Source organism: Chiloscyllium plagiosum, unplaced genomic scaffold, assembly GCF_037043375.1.
Source record: "Chiloscyllium plagiosum isolate Xiang-an unplaced genomic scaffold, Cpla_swu_hap1 HiC_scaffold_42, whole genome shotgun sequence".
Lineage (NCBI taxonomy): Eukaryota > Metazoa > Chordata > Chondrichthyes > Orectolobiformes > Hemiscylliidae > Chiloscyllium > Chiloscyllium plagiosum.
Window position 1 is genome coordinate 16626307 of NW_028270180.1, and position 14043 is coordinate 16640349.

Genomic DNA, 14043 nt, shown 5'->3' on the forward strand with positions numbered 1-14043 from the left:
GCACCAAGTGGAAACCCACATAGACACAGGGAGAATATGAAAACTCCACACAGTCACCCAAAGTGGGAATTGAACCCTGGTCTGTGGGGCAACGGTGCTAACCACTGAGCCACCGTGCCGACCAGATATCCTAACCTAATCTAGTTCCATTTGCCAGCACTTGGCCATATTCCTTTCAGAGAAAGTGAGGACTGCAGATGCTGGAGAACAGAATTCCTGATGACGGGCTTTTGCCTGAAACATCAATTCTCCTGCACTTTGGATGATGCCTGACCTGCTGTGCTTTTCCATCACCACACTCTTGACCCATATCCCTTCCTATTCCTATACGCATCCAGATACCTTTTAGATGCTGTAATTGTACCAGCCTCCAGCACTTCCTCTGGCAGCTCATTCCATACACGCACCACCCTCTGCGTGAAAAAGTTGCCCCTTAGGTCCCTTTTACTTGTTGGATGCAGGTAAACAAATAGGTCAAAGGCTCTATCATGAAGGAATTCCTTTCCCTCATGACTATGTGAAATGATTATCCATAAACGTCAGCAGTTTGGATTGTAAGAAATATTTATTTAATAGTAACGCTTACAAAAAAATACATTATGTCAGAAAAATATCTCTCCTTAGTTGTACGTTTGTTTTCAATAAAGCATGTTATAATTAATCTTCTGAATTAAAGCTCTTACATTTTAAAAATGGCACATTTTCATCATGCTTAGCAGTGCTTGAAACAATATGAATAAGTGAAAGTCACCACATATATATTGTCCTTCAGAGCAGCTCCCTTAGGTAATACCTGTTTTTTGTATTGTTTTTTTCATAATTTCATTCATGTTAATACAGGGATATTAGTAGAAAAAGCAGCAGATGTTGTGACAATTTCAATATTCTCATGTTTTATTGCCAATCACATTACTTTCCACAAACTTCGAAGGGTGGTACACATCCACAAAGGTCTTTTTGTACTATTGAGATAGTTACCGCAGGCTGTGCCCTGATGGAAGCATTGTGTTTAATCAGTAGCTAGGTTTTCAGAGGGTGGGCCTTGCCGACAACAGTATGACAAAGGGTTGCATGTTTGGAAATTTTCAAACACGATGTCCCACCAAACTTGAGCTACACCCAGCAAAGTTAATTCTAGCTGGCTCCATCCAGTTCAACTTCAAGACTGGTTTCCAACAGTTGTGGCCAGTTTTATTCGGAGCCTGACTGGGGGGGGGGGTCGTTCTGTTAAACGCAGGGTTCATGCAACTGAAATCATTAAGGAGTCAAATATCTTTCAGTCACTGAACCTACGTAAATTTTGTCAACTTGTACACCAGAAGATGATGGCTTAATGTGAATTTCGTAACAAGCAACAATTAGTGTTATCCAGAAATCCAAAGAAGCTTAGATGTCCAGGCGAACCCTGAGCTCAGTGATTTCAAATGAAGACAGCCTAGAATTCTTTCCATGATCAATACAGAGGCACATATTAAATTGGAATTACATACCCTGTCTAATCTGAAATATATTTCCATTGATTATATATACATATACACACCCATTTCCCACATCAAAATTAAACATTTTCATCCCTGAATGGCCACTGGTCTTAATAGCTTTACAGTGACTCAAAACAATACATAACAATATGAACAAAAAATTCTTAAATATCAGCACAATCAAATGCACAAAGTAAATACTCATTATAAAACACAATGCAATTTGTGATGTCTTTTGTTACAAACTGACAGCACTGAAAATTGAGTGTGCCTCATATCATTGGCTCACACATACAGGAAACTGGGGCCTGGCAACTGAAATGGAGCATTAGCAATTGGCACAATCGTCTGAGCTTCATTGTTGACCAACTGATGCCCGCACAAAATGGACAATCCCAGATGGATGCACTGAGCATCTCAATCCACGATGTCTTTGCAAAAAATGGCTCATGCAAAATCTCAGGCTAAGAAGCCTTTTTGTAAATAATTCCACGGACTCTCTGTCCCATCGTTGTGGCTCACTGAAAAATTCAAATGAGTATTGCGTGGCCATCTTCACAAGTGGCTAAACAGAGCGCAGGAAGGAATGAGCATGCTGTTTGGGACTGCTGTAGCCCCGATCACTAAATCCACTTTCTTCACAAACAGCTTGGTTCAAACAACTTCCTCTCTGATGAGGCCATTTCTGGGGCTTTAGCTTTCTTCTGCGCGCCTACTGGCAAAATAAAACAGCAATGCCTGGGGACATTGGGATAACAATAGCAGCAGTGTCATGTGCAAATATACATTTTCAGAGTATTAGGGTTGGTTTGTATTTCAGCCGTCCTTTTATCAAAATTGTGTTGGAGGACACAACGATTACCTGTGACACAGATCCACTCATTTACAGTAGACCCAGGGATCTTTTTATTGCTAATACTCCCAAAGACTGCAGCTTGGAAATCATCTGCAAGTGAGGGAGAATTCCACCTCTAGTGAACACCATTTCAGCTTGACGTATGCAGCTACAAGCCTTCTACTGCTGTATTTGTCCCATCAGCATCTTAAACTCTACAACAATGAACCACCCAGCACATTATTCATTGGCCTCCAGTTACAGTGCTAAGCAAAAGGAACTCTTTTTAAATATGACTACAACTTCACCGAGTACGAGTTACCTTTACTTACATTAATAATATAACAACTGAGGTGAATTAAAGCTTCCCAGTACAAAGCCAGGTTTCTCAAAGTCTCGTGGATCCATCAGAAACATTGTTCGCACTGACTCCACTTTTGGCCAGAGAAACACAAAGGAAGTCATTATTTGCTAGGAGGGAGGAGCGGGGATGGTGGCCGGAGGGGGGAATCTTACATTTAAACTCACATTTAACACTTAAAGATTAAACTACCAACACAAAGGGATATTGACTAGGCAGACTCTGCCCTTACAGCCTCATAAAGCATACGCTTTCCACTGTGGTGAATGTGTCCACTGGTTGCCAGGGAAACCACCCACTTCGAGAAGGCAGCCATTTTAAGAGTAATTCTGGAGCAGCATGACAGCACACGTGTTTGACAGTTCATGTGTGGCATTGATTTTGTGAGATAATCATTGTTATCAACAGCGTTCGTATGTGTTCTTCATAATCCATGTCAATTAACTTCTCTCGACACAAAGTCCATGTTGTATCGCGCCTTGACATCCCATCATCACTGGAAGTTGTACGATCGACCCTAATGTGAGACAAATGAATCATTGTTACACCTTTCAATCTGTGTGCAGTTCCGGTCACTCTATTGAAGCATATGATCGAACTGGAGAAGGTGCAGAGGAGATTCCTCAGGATGCAGCCTGGGATGGAAAGTCTCAGTTATGCCAGGATAGGCTGGGTTCATTTTCCCTGGAGCACAGGAGCCTGAGGGTGGATCTGATTGAGGTATACTAAGAGAGGCATAGACACAGTAGATCGTGAGAATCTTTTCCCCATGGCGGACATGAGAAGACCAGAGGGCATATGTTTAAGGCAAGGTGCAAACGGTTTAAAAGAAATTCCTTTTTCACTCAGAAGGTGGCAGAAACGTAGAAGGCACTGCCTGAGAGGGTGGTAAAAGCAGGTACTCTCGCAACCCAGGTCATCATAGGCTATGGACCAAGTGCAGGCAAATGGGATGAGTGCAATTTGCAGCTTGTTGGTCAGCACACACATGGTGGGCTGAAGGGCCTGCTTCTGTACTGTATGACTCTATGTTGAAACCATAAGCTACAGATCGGCTGACAATCTTTTCTACATAAAGTTAGCAGGATCGATCTCGCCAGCTGAGCGAGACCAAGTTCATTCTGAAGGTAAGGAGATGGATTGAGAGATTACTAAGCTGCCCCCATTTGGTCTTAAGCAGGGTGGGGGACTAGTACCTACAAGCATGCCCTGTATATTAGAAGCTTTCAACACAGGAGGCTGTTCAGCCTGTCCTATGCATGCTAGTTTTTAGAAGGTGAAATCCTGCTCTTTCGCTGTTGTTCTGCAATTTTATCTCTCCAAGTATATTATTGAATCTGCTCCCACTACCCACCCAAATGACTTTCACACAGTGAGTTTGCATTTTCTTTCATTCATTGATAAATATTCCCAAAATGCGTGGGTAATCAGTTTGCTACATGATCCTGACAATTTGGACTGGAATTGAGTCACTTCAATGAATAAGTATTGGAAAGTGTCGATGCTTAAAGCTGAGCCAATAGAAGGCAGCTCCCAAGATGGCTCCCATCTACACAATGGCTAGTAGAAATCTGTAAAGAGAAATTTGCATTCTAGACCTAAGGGAGAACCAGAAGGTTTGGGCTAGAGTTGACACTTACACCAAACATTGGAAGTTTCATATCCAAATCATCAGGGCCTTCCAGTCTGAATGCGTTTGCCACTTTGGAACAAAATCCAGTCTTAACAAACTGCAAGAGACAATGAGAAGAGATGGTCAATGTCGATGCTCAGTATTGCAGGGGCTGCTAAGATAGCTGTGTGTACCTCGAGATCGAGGTCCCAAGCAAATGGTTTTATGGACTTACCACAACAATGAGGATTGGGATTGCAATGATAGCCAACAGACACATCACAATGATCGCAATAGCAAATCCTGGGAAGGGTGTGTCAGGAGGTGGCTGGTTTACTGTGGTGGTTGAGGCAGAGGTGGTCATGGGTGCAGTGGTGGTGGTAGCACCTGTGAACAGAAAAGAGTTATGTTCAATACACCTGAGTGATTTAACAGATTCCAATCTCTCAGATTAATGTATGTGGGCTTCTAACATCACAAGTAGTATTGTCTGCTTTGCATTTCCAGCCAAAAGTCTATTTAAAACAAGTCACCAAGATGCCTCCAAATGAACATGTCTCCCCTTTTAAACAATAACTGATGTATATTCATTGCCGATTCGAGGGATATACTGCATCTGTCATGGTCTTCGGCCTGAATAGCAGCCGATAATTGGCTAAGAGATAGGAAACAGTGGGGAGGCACAGATGGAAATATCTCAGCTACATTGGCTCCCAATTAAGCAAATAGCTTGAGTTTAGACTTCTCATCCTTGTTTCCAAATCCCTTCAATGCTTCACTGCTCCCTAATGCTGGAATTCTCTCCAGCTTCAGCATCTCTCTGTCTCATTTCCTTCCTTTAGGAAAATAGAAACAGGAGTAGGCCATTCAGCCCATTGATCTATATCACGACCGATCAATTGCTCAATGTCATATTTCCCCTGTATCTCCAAACTTCTGCTCATCATATCACTGCAGGTGACTTAGTATCGTATCTGCTTTATAAAGCTCCTCTGAGACACAGTCACTTGTTTTTGATTAGATTAGATTCCCTATAGAATGTAAACAGGCCCTTCAGCCCAACAATTCCACATCGACCCTCTGAAGAGAACCTATCCAGACCCATTCCCCTACCCTACCTTTGCCCCTGACTAATGCACCTAACACTATGGGCAATTCAACATGGTCAATTAACGAAACCTGCACATCTTTGGACTGTGGAAGGAAACTGGAGCACCCGGAGGAAAGCCACATAGACACACAGAGCATGAGGCTGGAATCGAATCTGGGTCCCTGGTGCTGTGAGGCAGCAGTGCTAACCACTGAGCGCTATACAGATACAATTCTTTTTCTGACACATTCCACAGGAGACTTAACATGTTCTAGGCCATTGGCCTGATCCACGTCTCAGGCTGTGTTTGCTTTTCCCAGTTGAGAAAAGAATGAGTGCAAAGTTGCATGGACCATGATGAAGCAAACTGGCCCCAGTACCGGTTTGGCCAGTGCGGGTGGCACAGTCTGCCAGATGATTGCCCATGCCATGAGAGTACACCTTCAACTCAGTGACGGCACGCCTCACACCAAGGAACTGCAAGTATGTACTGGTTGGGCCACAGGTCAAGCACTCATACACATCCCGGGTCTTTCTGTCCCTTTAAGAGCACTAGAGAGGACCCTCCAACCACACAGGATCAATGTCGATTTCCTCATCTCCCCTATCCCCACCTCATCCACATCCAACCTTCCAACCTGTCGCCGACCTCTTGAACTGTCCTCCCTGTCCATCTTCCTTTCCACCTAGCCGCTCCACTCTCCGGTCCGACCTATCACCATCACCTTCCACCTTCATCGACTTATCACCTTCCCAGCTACCTCCCCCCAGCCCCACCGACCCCATTTATCTCTCAGCCCCCTTCCACCACCCCCTCATCCCTGATGAAAAGCTTATGCTCGAAACATCGACTCTTCTGCTCCTCGGATACTGCCTGACCAGCTGTGCTTTTCCAGCACCACACATTTCGATTCTGATCTCCAGCATCTGCAGTCCCCACTTTCTCCCACTAGGGAGGGTAGTCAATCCTTGTTTTCTGACCATAAAGATACTCTATTAAATATCATTTACAAAGAAAAGAAGGTGGCACCTTCATGTAACCTACCTATAAGGGAGTTGGTGTCCAAGCTTAAATTAGCACTGCTGAATGTGGCAGTATTATCGACAAGTTGCTGGATAACATCAGACCGCTGAGTTGTATTATTAAGGAATATTGCTTGACTAATAGCCATAACAGATCCATCTCTGTACAGTTATAAAGAGAAAGAAAGCTATTAACAATGTAGTTAAATACAGAATGCAACAAGAATAATTAGATGCAACACACAATTTGCTCCCCTTATCAATTTAAACTGCTTGCTTGACTTTCCCACAGACTCCTTACAGTGTGGAAACAGGCCATTTGGCCCATCAAGACCACACTAACCCTCTGATAGGCATCCTACCCGCCACCTACTGTATCCTTGTCACCCTTACAGCTAAGCCACTGGCTGACATATTCCTGGACAGTATGGGACAATTGCCAATCCATCTAATCTGCACATCTTTGGACTGTGGGAGGAAACCAGAGCACCCGGAGAGAACCCACGCAGTCATGGGGAGAATGTGCAAACTCCAGGCAGTCAGTCAATGGTGGGATTGAACCCAGATCCCTGGCACTATACAGTAGCAGTGCTAACCACTGAGCTACCATTCCACCCCTTAATCAAGAGTGAAAACACGCAAACTTCTTTCATCTGTGCAACGACTAAGAAACGTAATGCCACACGTAGTCTTACTCCAGCCTGAAAATGCAGATGGATCAAATTCATTGAATGCTCCAAGTAGTTAGTTCTGGCAGACACAGATAATACCGATAACAAGAAAAGGATCTCACTCTTGTCCAAAATATTCAGCATTTTCTTTCTTTTCAAGAGATGAGTAAGATTGGTCCTTACCTAAATTCGTCGATTATAACTTCAATGAAGTTTGGATTGTTTTGAAAGATATTGTTCATCTACAACACAAAAAGACAAGAATGAGTGTATTTAAAGAGGGCAACGCAGAGGTTTGAAGGACATGAATCCCTCCCTTCAAATCCAAAACAATCTTTCGGTCCAGATGGAGAGCTCTGTATGAGGGGAGCGCCATCTAGACAATTTGGCAATAGGAGTCAAGCTTACACGACACTATTTATGTGAATGTCATTGATAGAAAACACACATGGGGCTCACAATGGAACATGTCAAGATGTTGGTGAGGCCACATTTGGTGTACTGAGTGCAGTGTATATCCTACTAAAGAAATAACATTATTAAACTAGAAAGAGTGCAGAAAAGATTTACTAGGATGCTACCTGGAGTAAAAGATTAGATTAGATTCTCTACAGTGTGGAAACAGGCCCTTCGGCCTAACAAGTCCACACCGCCCCTCTGAAGAGAAACCCATTCCCCGACCCTATATTTACCCCTGACTAATGCACCTAATGCAATTTAGCATGGCCAATTCATCTGACCTGCACATCTTTGGATTGTGAGCGGAAACCAGAGCACCAGGAGGAAACCCACGCAGACACGGGGAGAATGTGCAAACTCTACACAGACAGGTGGGAATCGAACCTAGGACCCTGGTGCTGTGAGGCAGCAGTGCTAACCACTGAGCCACCGTGCCACCCGTGCTGTTTGAGTTTTAAGAGAAAGTTAGATAGGCTGGGACATTTTAGCCTGGAGCATAGGACACTGAGGGGAGATCTTATGGAGGTCTATAAAATGATGAGAGGCATATGAAAGGTCGATAGCCAACAGCTTTTCCCTATGGTAAGGGAGTCTAAAACTAGAGGGAATAGGTTTAAAGGGAGACGGAAAAAATACATAAGGGTCTGGGGGGTCCACGGTTTCACACAGAGTGGTTGGTATCTGGAGCAGGCTGCCAGAGATAGTGATGGAAGTGAGTACAATTTTGCCATTTAGCAAACATTTGGACAGGTTCATGGATGGGATAGGTACGGAGGGATATAGACCAAGCGCAGGCAAATAGGACCAGATTAATTGTGAAAACTGGATGTCATGGACAAGTTGGGCCGAAGGGCCTGCTTCTATGCTGTAGACCTCGACGATACGCTAATTCTTGTGGAGGAGGCCAGAACCGCATCAAGAGTCTGGCCTCCCCAAGTGCCCACTTAAATACTCCTGCGATTCATGAGGTCTACAAAATCATGAAAGGTATAGACAGGGTGGTAGAAATAAGCTTTTTCCCAGGTGAGGGATTCAATAATGAGAGGTCATGCATTCAAGATGAGAGGTGAAAAGTTTAAGAGGGATACATGCCACAGAGGGTGGTAGGTGCCTGGAACACGTTGCCAGCAGAGGTAGTAGAGGCAGGCACGGTATAGTCACTTAAGGTGCGTCTGGACAGATGCATGAGTAGGTGGGGAGCAGAGGGATACAGATGCTTAGGAATTGGGTGACAGGTTTGGACAGTGGATTTGGATCGGCTCAGGCTTGGAGGGCCGAAGGGCCTGTTCCTGGGCTGGAAATCTTCTTTGTTCTTTGTTCATTCCAACATTATCCTTGAATAAAGGAAAAGGGAACACTTCAATGGTGGATGGTGGGATTCCACTGGCAGAGGGCACCAGGCCTGGCTTTTCTAATCCTAGGCTTTGACCATCCCCGGCCTGAATTCTTAGTGTATGCCCCTGCTGCTTCAAGCCTTACACCAAGAGGACTTGCAAAGCAGAGCTCACACAACGGGGAGAGCCAGCCCTCTGTTGGTGCCAGAAGTTCGTAATATCACACGTACAAACAATGATAAGAAAGTGCAGTGTTGCTCCTGATGACCCTCTACTGAAGTCATGTAGGACCCCCCACCATTTTCTATCTTGTCTAAAACAGCAAGGTGCCTTAAAGGTTAAAGGTTGCTCGTGGTACTGTGGCTCCAATGGGAGTTAGCAACTGGCCCTTAACAGGCCAAGACGCAATTATAATGCTGGTGGGCAAACAACAAATTACATGGGAACAATGTAATACATTAAAATCCTGACTATCTCAACACTGTGCCTGGGTGAGGATTAAATGTAGACCCGCTTTAGCATTGCATTTGTAAACCAACAAATCTTTTAGAGTCAAAATATGCGTTGCTGGAAAAGCACAGCCAGTCAGGCAGCATCCGAAGGGGCAGGAGAGTCGACGTTTTGGGCATACCTGATGAACAGCTTATGCTCGAAACGTTGACTCTCCTGCTCCTCAGATGCTGCGCATTTCCAGCATTGCCCTTTTTGACTCTGACCTCCAGTATCGACATAGAGATTGGCACTCGAACCAGAACTCGATAATATTGTTGGTGCAGTCAACCTTAACATTACCTGGTTCTGTTTCTTTGTAATAAACTGCCATAATTAATCTCTACACCAAAACACAGCTGGAAAAATGACAATATTATCACTGTTCAAATAACACTCAATGTTTGAAAATTCATTTCATCTTCGCAGTGTCCTGGTCTGAACTGATAACTTACCACGTTTGTCACTGTGGTGCTGAGCTCTTTGAATTCAGCACTTGACCTGTTGTTCAGAGCATCTACGAAATTTCGATTTGTAAACCGAAGAACCAGCGAGAACGATTGAAAGGAAATCATGTCACCTGATGAAAGAAAGAATACCGCACATCAGTTTGAAGGTCACACTTCCAGCTCAACCTCTTCCTAGAGAACAAAAATGGTCTTTAATATTCGCAAAATTGTTAACACAAACAGGAAAAGCGTTTGGGTGTGTAGAAATAGTCGTGACCGAAGCAAAATGCTCTAGCTTTCACAGTGTATGATGACGAGTTAAATGAGTGGTGAATACCAATATTGCAAAAATCCTATTTCCTGTTCTAAGCTACTCTGAAAGTGGAATATAGCCCTACAACTAACCTACTATGTTCAGAAAATTAAATTATACCTCAGCTTATACAGATGATTAAATTACCTGTGACATATTTTTAGGAAACATGGTGGACAGAGGTGCACAAGAGAATATTCAGAAACATACTCCACGGCACTACCTTAAGGCATGAGGCTGCACCTACATCGTGACTGTTGACATGTGAGGATTGAATAGGGCTTGTTGACATAGCAATTTACATTGAGAGAGACATTAATAGAGATATGCAACCATAGACTGGGACAAGACAAAGTGGAGTGTGTAAAGGAAATGCATGCAAGATTTAATACGTCTTCACACTGATCTTGTTAAAATCAAAGATTCAATTTTTTTGTGTTAAAAGATTACTTTTAATCATTCCATGATCAAAATGTCCCAAGGTGCTTTGCAGTCATGTCATGTAAAATAGATGGTAGGGCAGGTGAGGTCAAGAAATAGGGTTTATGGGATATCTCAAGGGAGGAAAGAGAGGTAGAAAATGAGGGAATTCCATTAGCCCAGAAAACATTCAATTTTTTTTCAGGTCTTTTGGTCTCTTTATGTAATAACAGTCTCTCGACTTTAAAAACATTTGCTTTTGCAGATGAAGCAGACTAAGGAGTTTCTGAGTCACATGATGATGTGCTGGACATCAAGACAAAACACATTCACACAAATAGGCACTCACCATTTACTTGCACAGTGGATCTGATGATATCTAAGCCCGAAGTGTTAACATTATTAATGATCAGGTCTCGCAGGAACGGTCGGTCTTCTAGTTTAGTCGTGTTGATCTGGATGAATGCAGTCACCTGTACCTTTGAGGAAGCGTTGCTGAAATAAAAGCAGAAACGTGATAGGCTGCTTGGTTACTAGGCGGATTCCCACTCGCTCAGTCATTTTGGTGAGGTCCACCCTCTTCAAATCAGTCAGCATCAAGACTGGAATCCTGAGGACCCTGGCAACTGTGAAATGCTTTTTCAAATCTCAGGGAAGCATTTTTATCTCCGTGACATGTAATTAGTGTAGTGCTTTGTTTTTTGCATAGCATATCCATTAGTGTAAAGCATGCTTTTGGTTCTGTAGCCTGACTTACAATATGAGTAGCTCATATGCACCTTTGCCTAAAATTGATATCTTGGTGCAGGATTTATACTTGCGGCTTATTTGGCAGCAGTTTAAACTCGGAATTCATTGAATCCCTACAGCACAGAAAGAGGCCAATCGGCCCATTGATTCTGCACCCCCGCTCCAAACAGCATCCCACCCAGACCCTTACCCTATCCCTATTCCAATGGCTTATCCACCTAGTCTGCACATCCCTGGACACTGTGGAGCAATTTACCATGGCCAATCCACCGAACCCACACAACGTTACACTGTGCCAGGAAACGCACACAGACAATGGGAATAGCAAGCAAACCTTACACAGGCAGTCACCCAAGGCTGGAATTGAACATAAGCCCCTGGCACAGTGAGGCTGAATGGGTGCTTTTTCAGTAAAACGTCCTGTGGCATTATTGCTAAGAAATGGAAGGAGGTGCTCACCAATTGTTTTCGCCAATATATACAACAAATACATGAGCCAGTCATCATCATAGTTTTAAATCTTTTCTTTCCCAATCAACCTGACCAGAGATACCATCACTTTCCCAATGAGGGGTTTATGCCCAAAACATCTATTCTCCTGCACCTCATGTGCCTGACCTGCTGTGCTTTTCCAGCAACGCACTCTCCACAGAGGTATCATCACAGTAGGTGGGACTTGAGCCCAAGGTTTTGGGTCCAAGGTTAGGGAAATTACCACCGTGCCACAAGGCAGCCCAGCCATCATTGCATTTTGATTTTATTCTTTAACCTAGTTTTCTGAACAACCTGCTCAGAGATGTTATTTGCACACCTCTGGAGCAGGGTCTTCAGGTCCAGTCATAGGGACATTACCACCGAACCACAGGAGAGTCCAGTCATCATCATATTGTGGCTTGGCCCCTAATTTGCCGCTTGGCTGATGAAGAGTTTATGTTTGAAGCGTTGATTCTCCTGCTCCTCAGATGCTGCCTGACTGGCTGTGCTTTTCTAGCACCACATTCTCAACTCTGATCTCCAGCGTCTGTAGTCCTCACTTTGATTACATAAGACTCCAGGTCTGCCCAGTGACATGAATGAATTAAACCTGCACTCTACATCCTAACTGAATTAATCAATTCCTAACTTGCCATTGAAACACTGGGATGTCATCAGGGTGGGCGACTTCAAGATATTTCTTACATCCTTATGACCTTATAATCAATTGGAGTGATTTCCATTCCTCATTTGGAAGTTCTAAGATTAGTTGTTCAACTTTGACTGGAATTTGTTTATTTAAACACCTTCAGGCGATTTTAATGAGCCTGACGATGTGATTTAGGCTCCTGTGTTGCTGATGGGCATTGAATACTGAAGCACAAATATTCACTGCAACATTAGCTTGAAAAAGAAATGGGATGAAAGTGGACATACCTGAACACAACACGAGAATTAGGCAGCACCTCTGGGGAAAATCCTGATCTGAGAACGTTTTCGAGCTGTTTGACAGAAAGAGAAACCCAGTGAGAAAGACTGTATGCTTAATCTCGGCTCTTTGAGATTTTCAAATTGTATTCACAATTTGTTGCTACATACCCAGGAGACGACTGCATCTCGCAGGCTTGTAAAGTCACTGGAAGTATTGCTGGTGAGTGAATCAGTAAAAGTCACGTTTTCTATCACAAACAAAATATTCAGAGAAACTGGCTCCAAATTGTTCACAGTGATACCTGAATAAAAAGCAGATAATCAGTATGAAAACACAGTCAGCTGACAGTGTAGATCATGAAACATTACAGTTTCTGTGTTCCAGGCGGAGTCTCTGGGAATTCTGATCGGGAATCTGTAGACAGCAATCTGCAGATTCCAGTTTTCCAGCTACAGATTCTGAAATGCAGGAAGGTTCTAAGACAATGTGACATGTGATTTCTCAATATGCAACCTCCAATTTGGAAACCCCCCCCCCTCTCTGCTGTGTGCATTTATTAATTCAACCCTTCCACTCCCATCAACTTCATGGCTGCCAGCGGGTTGGGATTTGGTTAGGGGATTGGCACAGGCTGGTGATTGGAACAAATTCTGTGCCAGAGGACACGGTGCAGCAGAGAGAAGGCAACAGAGCTGGTCCCAAAATACAGAATGAGGTTCTGATAAAACAGAGTTGTAACCCAAATGGGGAAGGCGAACAAAGGTGACGATGATTACAAACTGCCAAACTCATGGAGCCATAATTTTCCTTTGAAATTAGAGAATGGAAAGCAGGAATGCTGAAATTGGGATTGATTTATCCAACAACCCCTGTAGAAAGCTAGGAGAAAAGTGTCAGAGAATAGCAAATCCCTACCAAAGGAGAACACAAAAAGTAGAACAAAGGAGGGCCATTTGGCCCTCCAAGACAGCGCTGTCATATTTTGCCTTTCCATACCAAAACTGTTTTCACTTACAGCATCCATATCCCTCTATTCCCTTCCTATTCATGTATTTATTCAGGTTCTTCTTCAGTGCTGCTGTTGTGTCTGTTTCCACCACTTCCTCTGGCACTCACCACCCCTTGTGTGAAAGATTTGCCTCGTACATCTCTTTTAAACCTCCCCCATACCTTGCACCTTGAACCTGTACCCCCTAGTTTGGTACATGTTTAGTTTGTTGGAAAGATTTTAACACTTTTTTTCAAGCAATGAGGATTGATTTCATTTTGAAAAGTGAATATTAAACACTTTAATACATGATCAAAACACAGGAAAGGTGCTTTTGTAACACTATAGAGCCGGTCATTCTGC

At 43.5% G+C, this 14043-nt stretch overlaps 1 protein-coding gene across 1 annotated transcript in view; it reads right to left on the reverse strand.

Annotated features, from left to right (window-relative positions):
• Positions 1 to 546: 546 nt before the first annotated feature.
• The window catches only part of LOC122542635 (uncharacterized), a 59151-nt gene continuing 45654 nt past the window's right edge, over positions 547 to 14043 (reverse strand). Inside the window, exons 16-24 of the mRNA XM_087982020.1 lie at positions 12860 to 12993; positions 12698 to 12762; positions 10887 to 11032; positions 9811 to 9935; positions 7257 to 7315; positions 6425 to 6564; positions 4525 to 4676; positions 4318 to 4407; positions 547 to 3194 (exon numbers count right to left, since the gene is read on the reverse strand). Of these exons, the coding sequence (XP_087838146.1) occupies positions 3171 to 3194; positions 4318 to 4407; positions 4525 to 4676; positions 6425 to 6564; positions 7257 to 7315; positions 9811 to 9935; positions 10887 to 11032; positions 12698 to 12762; positions 12860 to 12993 (935 nt within the window). The 3' untranslated portion in view covers positions 547 to 3170. The remainder of the gene's footprint in view (positions 3195 to 4317; positions 4408 to 4524; positions 4677 to 6424; positions 6565 to 7256; positions 7316 to 9810; positions 9936 to 10886; positions 11033 to 12697; positions 12763 to 12859; positions 12994 to 14043) is intronic.